Below are 6,087 nucleotides of genomic sequence, written 5' to 3'. Positions count from 1 at the left end.
TTCCTTCCTTCCTTCCTTCCTTCCTTCCTTCCTTCCTTCCTTCCTTCCTCCCTTTCTCTCTTTTCCTTAGTAAGACACAAGAATGCCGACATCAAGACACGAGTTCCTCAGAAAAAGAAACACACCCCACAGGATATATCAGGCAAAAAAAGGAGCTAAGTGCCAGGCCCCCATGGCAGGGCCTCTTCTAGGTAGGTGAGGCTGGAGAGGCAATCAGCTTATCTCTGGCCCACTACCCCTCTGCTAACATTCCTGAGGGACATGCGCCAGGAGTCAGGCTATCCTTTGTCAGGGCCTGAGACCATAAATCCTTTCCCCCCTAAGTAGAGTTCATAAGATGAAAATTCAAGTCTAACCAAGTGACTTTGTGTCTATGGCTTGGACAGGACATTAAAACCTTCCTTTAATACTATTTTCTGTATTTTCAGATTTTTTTTTGAAGGGAGATTTTATTGCTGAAAGTTGCTTAGAGGCCACCTAGTCTACCTCTTTGGTTTTACCCATGAAGAAATTTAAGTTTTTTTCTGCCTTTCACGTTATCCCTGATCATTTCATAACAAAAGACTCTTATCAGGAGATGACTCACGGTCCCACAGGAGCAACATTTGGTCAATAACAGAAATATATCTCCTTTTTGCCTTTCTTGTCCTAATTTCATCTCTCTTAGCTCAGAGTCCACATTGGATTATTGCTTCTCCTTTCACTGCCTCTTTCCCACAAGGATTTCTCCAGCCAGAACCTCAGCTCCATCTCCTTCCTGCTACGTCTGCCCTGAAACTTTTACTCATTCATGTTCAAACCTCATTCTTCTAACACCTCCTATCTCCCCAACCATCTGCCTTCTCACCCTTTGCCAAGCCAACCCGCAGAAACTAGGCAAATGTTCTTCAAATTTTCAGTTCAAAGTCTAGCAGCAGTAGCTTTTGTGATTGTAGATACATAGGTGTAAATCTTTGTGAATAAAATGTTTTTACTTACTCTGTTTTCTGACTATTGGAATAATAAGGAATATAATTACATATGGTATCCATAGTGATGTGTTGATTAAAAGAATGAGTTTGGGTTTTTTGTTTTTTGTGTTTTTTTTTTTTTTTGCCATGACAGCAGAAAATGTTTGGATCTTGCACAAGACAAACATTAAATGTTTGACCTAAAATATCTTTATTCCTTGGTACTATCTAACAGAGGATAAAAAAAGGACTAAAATGAATGAGGGGTGGACTTAGCTCCCTAACTGCCAACTAGGAGGCATTCCTAGGGAAAAATTGCCCTGCCATGAAGGAAAGAGGGATAACAAACAATGTTATGTCCCAGTCAGAATATGAAATCCATGTTGAGAACTTTGTTTGAGTAAGATAAGATCTATTACTAAGTCAACAGCTCCCAATCTCCAGCCATGTATTGTGGAATCAGAGTCAGAGATAAGTTCTGAGGACTCAGAGAAGCCTAGAGACCGCTCAGCTCCAGAATGCAGGACTAAGGACCCACCTCCCACCTGCTAGAAACAAAAAGAAAGATATGATTTCTGTGATGTTCACACCACGTAAGTCACTACAGAAGAAATGACTGTTGTAAGTCCACCCACAGACACATTTTGGGACAATGCCTTCTCTAATGTATTTGTGGGTCTATGGCAATGTCTTAGTGCTCTGTCTAGCTGCTTAGTGTTGGATGTGGGAGACTCTGATCCCCGGGAAGGAGCCAGCTGCTCTCCTCCCACAAAGGAACTTCCTGCCATCACTCCTGCTCCTGGGCTCATTCTCTTAAGCCTTCCGTATCTGTTGTGTTTCTTCAGTGGAGAAGGACTCTCCAATCCTGGGCACCTGGGTTGAAGGAGTGTGGTTATGATTACAGTTACACTCAAGGGGCTGGGGTTGGTAAGAGGGTTTTAGGAGCCTTCAGAGGGACTGCAGGGGCAACTAAGTGGAGAAGTTTACGTTGCCCAAGCTCTTGAACATGAAGGAATTAATGGGTCATTTGGCTGACAAAGGATTTATTATGAGCAAAGAGTGTATGCTTCAGAAAAAAGAAGGTTCTGGGTTTGTACTTAGAGACCTAACGTACAGAAGACCTGATGGGGGAGGAGAGAATCCACATCAAAAATGAAAAATAAGTGAGAGCATAAATGAAAATGACATGAAGCCTATAAAGCTGGATAACTTAGTAAGGCTTCCGTGGAGTGACTGAGGATATCTGGATTGATGAGTAGAAGAAGAAGGAGGGAGAAGCCTGTCCTTAAAAATGTTGAGAGACATGAATATAGGAAGGCCCCAAAGGCTGTGTGATTAGGAGTCAGCTGTCCTAGAAAATCAGGGTGATGAAGGAGACTTCAAGTCATCAGTAACTACAGCCTATGAGAAGGGGAATTCTAGCAAAATAAAATTAGTGGAAGACATTGAAGGGCATAACTGATGGACGGGGGCGGGATTTGAAGGGTGAAGCATGAAAGAAGAAGCATGAGGTTGCTGTGGCACTGAGCCAGAACTAACAGGGCTCTGGAATGGGCAAGGAGAGGCTGATTTGAGAAAAGTTTTCAAAGTAGGACTGATAACATTTGCCACAAGTAGGAAGGATAATGCACTAATGAAGTGTTAGAAATTTCAGAGCTTATGCAAAGATTTATGATCAATAAATAGAGAGGTACCGACTTGTTGGCTGAATGAAGTCATTCTAGAAATCTAGGGCTATAATTTCAGCAGAAGAAAACCCTTCTAATGAGCTTACTAAAATCTAATCAATATGCCAGTACTCCTCCATTCAGGCTGTTACGTTGATTTGGGGAGAGGTCATGGAATGAACCCTAATTAGGTGAATCTCCACTCTTCTCTTTCTTCTCTAATTTGATGTCTCTTTGTCTCCATTTGCACAATCTCCAGAGTTTGTTGATGGATTGTGTGTAGTCTGTAAACGCTTGGCCAAAAACAACCTCAGTCAGTGGCCCACATGTGACCTGCAGAACCCCATGAAGGCAAATGGCACCATTGGTCAACAGGCTAGTTGTGAGCCAAGAACCAGGCGGAGACAACAGAGTTGCTTCTTGTCCTTTCTGTAGAGGTGCTAGGTTTTCAGAATTCTGCAAAGTACATCTTCTTGCCTTGGGCTAAATGTCCTTGACTTTCTACTGTCCCACGTCAGGGTGAATGTCTACCCTCACGAGAATACCCATTAGGGAAACCCTGAAGTCTGATGTCTCTCTCTGTTCTTCATCATACAGGTGACACGATGCAGCCAAGGAAAAAGAGGAAGTGATTGCAGGCTGTTTTCCAAGAACAAAGGAGGAAGAAAACATGAGAGTTTTTTTTTCTTTTCTTTTCTTTTTTTTTCTGGTTGGGGAGTTGGTGGAGTAATATAGGAGGTAGAAAGGACAGGGAATGATATCTAAATTGATTGAGACGGTTTGTGAAGGTAGCTTAATTTGGGGACTCTTCGTTTTTTTTGCAAGGTTTACTGGACATGCCAAAAACAACTGCTGTCTCAGAATCTGTTACCTTCGTCTGGCCTCTGTGGTCAAAATCTGGCCAAAGGCCAAGGAAACTCACATAACTCGGCTTTAGAGAATGTTTAGAGAGAAAGGGATTTGGGATCACCAAAACTCTTCACCTTACAGAGGAGGGTGTTGAGGACCTAGCTGAGAAGTAATCTGCACGAGGACCAAAGAGCTAGTGTCACAACCAAGATAATAGCTTTTGTCCCCCAGATCTTCTAACTCCCAGTCCTGTGCCATTTTGAATGACCCTAAGTTTCCTAAAAATAAGTATTTTTGTCAACTAGCTATTTTCATGGACTGCTCATTGATTTTGTTTTCCTCAGTCTAGATAGAGATGTAGGGAGATGGGTGCTACCAAAGTCATCTGTCCACCTGATAAGAGAGCAAATTAATTGGGGCAATGAGAAAGTAAGTTATAAAAAATATGGGGAAATTTGCCCCTCTTGTGAGCAAGCATTCGGGGCAGGTCCAAATATGGGACTTCGCAACATCGTCATCAAAATCTCTTCCATTCGAATATTGCTTTATTCATCCAATAAATGTACATCTTACTTGGGGAGTAAGTGATGGGATGTGACATGGCCATGAGGACCCCCGAGAATGCTTTGGCACAAATCACTTTGCTGAGTTAGCTTATGGTTTAACAAAGCCGATGGCTAGCTGATTAACAAGCACATTCACGAACCCAGCTTTGATCTTCCTAGTGAGTTTTTCTGGGTCCTTATTTACAGGCACATTTTGTAAAGAACACAGATGATAAGGGTCTACTAGTGGGTAAGCATGGAGTCTTGCGGTGCTTCACCAGGTCCATATGGGCTGGGTGTGGAGAGCAGAGTAAATTGTACTTGGGTTTCCCAACCTAGCACCATTCAGGAGAAATCTGGTAAAAATGGGTACATTTTGGTGAAAATTATTCCTAGAACCACATCAAACCTTGATGGCTCTATGACTGGCCACTGATCTATTCCAAGATCAGAAAACCTCAGAAATACCAAAAATGGTCTTGAGTTAGAGAAGAGGGCAAACTGCCACAACAGGGCAGGCAGCCCCGAGAAGCCTAGGACAGGCACCAAGAAACCTGCTGTCTTCCTAATCCTTTATCTACTAATATATAAATATGAGCCACAAGTCTTTTTTGGATTGAACTGGGAACACTCTACCTGCTGCTGCCTGAGTGCTTGGAGCACCTGGTCTCAGCAGAAGCCCAGAAGCAGTTGTCACAATGGAAATTCCCCAAATGCGAAGCCCACAGGGGATCACCTAAATTTTCCACACCCCAAAGATGACTGGGGCTGCACACTTCTCAGAGTGATAGTAAGCTCTTGGCTGGGATGCGCCTGCTGAATTCTTCACTGTCCCTGGAACCAAATTAAACCTTGAGTTCTGTATAACTGACCATCATGCAGGATCCATTCCAATGCCAGAAATACCTGAGAACCACCAACCATTGAGCAAATATACAGGAGCACCTCCTTGATGCAGGGGGCTGCTGGAGCTTAAGAAAGGAGAAGCAACAAAACACCTGCAACGAACACAAAATACACTAAATAAACATTTGTTAAGAGGTCAGTAGGATTTGCTGCCTACAGAAGGCTAGGTCCTTAGGGGTTAGAAGACAATACCAACCACATGGGGAGAGAGTCAGCAATAATATTTGTGTAGGGTCATGTAATTGACAAACTCACTCTCCCCCATGATCTGGTTTTATCCTCATGAGAATCTTTTAAGGAGAAAATGTATCCGTCCTCATTTTCCAAATGAAGAAACTGAGTTTCTGATATTGGTGTGCCGGTAAATGTTTAAAAACCAACTCTCCAGAAAAAGGAAAATTGTAAGGCCCTAATTTATAGTGATTGCCCATTCCATGGTGGGAACACTCCACCACAACCTTTTTCAAGCTACCAAGAGGCCACTGAAGGCAGAGCTGGGAAGAGATATGCATAACTATTTGGTCCTTGAAAGGACCACAGGAGTTGGCTCTGGTATGCCACTGGTCCAAGGTCACACGCGTGGTCAATTCCTGAGGCCATTTTCCTCTCTCTTTTTTTTTTTTAAGATTTTATTTAATTATTTGACAGAGAGAGACACAGCCAGAGAGGGAACAGAAGCAGGGCGAGTGGGAGAGGGAGAAGCAGGCCTCCGGCAGAGCAAGGAGCCCAATGTGGGACTCGATCCCAGGACCCTGGGATCATGACCTGAGCCGAAGGCAGACGCTTAACGACTGAGCCACCCAGGCACCCTGCCTATCTCTTGATTATAGAGCAGAGCAGTAACTGGCCATCTGAAAGCTTTTACTTAACAAAGCAAAAATGTGTGTATATCTGCAAGGCTGGACCGAAGGTGGTGGTCAGGGGATGCCAACATGGTGGAAACTCTCATCCACAGAGGCAGAGAGAGGAGCACCTCCAATGCCTCGTGGATTGGTCCATACGTTCTAGCACTGCTATCTCACATGTAACACCAATTTTCAACTTGGGGCGAACACTTACCCTGTTTGCCTAAACAGTCCATTAGCCCCATCCTCTCCTCAAATGGGTCATGCATTTCTCAAGCTATTTTCAGCTCCTCTGCACCTACTCGCTTGCAATACTTGTCATAAC

At 43.5% G+C, this 6,087-nt stretch overlaps 1 protein-coding gene across 4 annotated transcripts in view; it reads left to right on the top strand.

Annotated features, from left to right (window-relative positions):
• ADTRP (androgen dependent TFPI regulating protein) overlaps nucleotides 1-5,297 on the top strand; it is a 60,692-nt gene extending 55,395 nt beyond the window's left edge. For all 4 annotated transcript variants that reach the window (XR_012373821.1, XM_073877577.1, XM_073877578.1 and 1 more), the window contains one exon: nucleotides 3,215-5,297. Coding sequence is in view for 3 of the 4 variants with exons in the window: in XM_073877577.1 (XP_073733678.1) it covers nucleotides 3,215-3,249 (35 nt within the window). In the remaining variant the exon portion in view is untranslated. The remainder of the gene's footprint in view (nucleotides 1-3,214) is intronic.
• The last annotated feature ends 790 nt before the right edge of the window (nucleotides 5,298-6,087 follow it).

This window comes from Callorhinus ursinus, unplaced genomic scaffold (assembly GCF_003265705.2).
Source record: "Callorhinus ursinus isolate GAN/ISIS: 27379988/994484 unplaced genomic scaffold, GSC_fseal_2.0 scaffold26, whole genome shotgun sequence".
NCBI classification, from domain to species: Eukaryota; Metazoa; Chordata; class Mammalia; order Carnivora; family Otariidae; genus Callorhinus; species Callorhinus ursinus.
The sequence above is the reverse complement of the archived record's forward strand: the minus strand, read 5'-3'. Positions and strand labels throughout refer to the sequence as shown.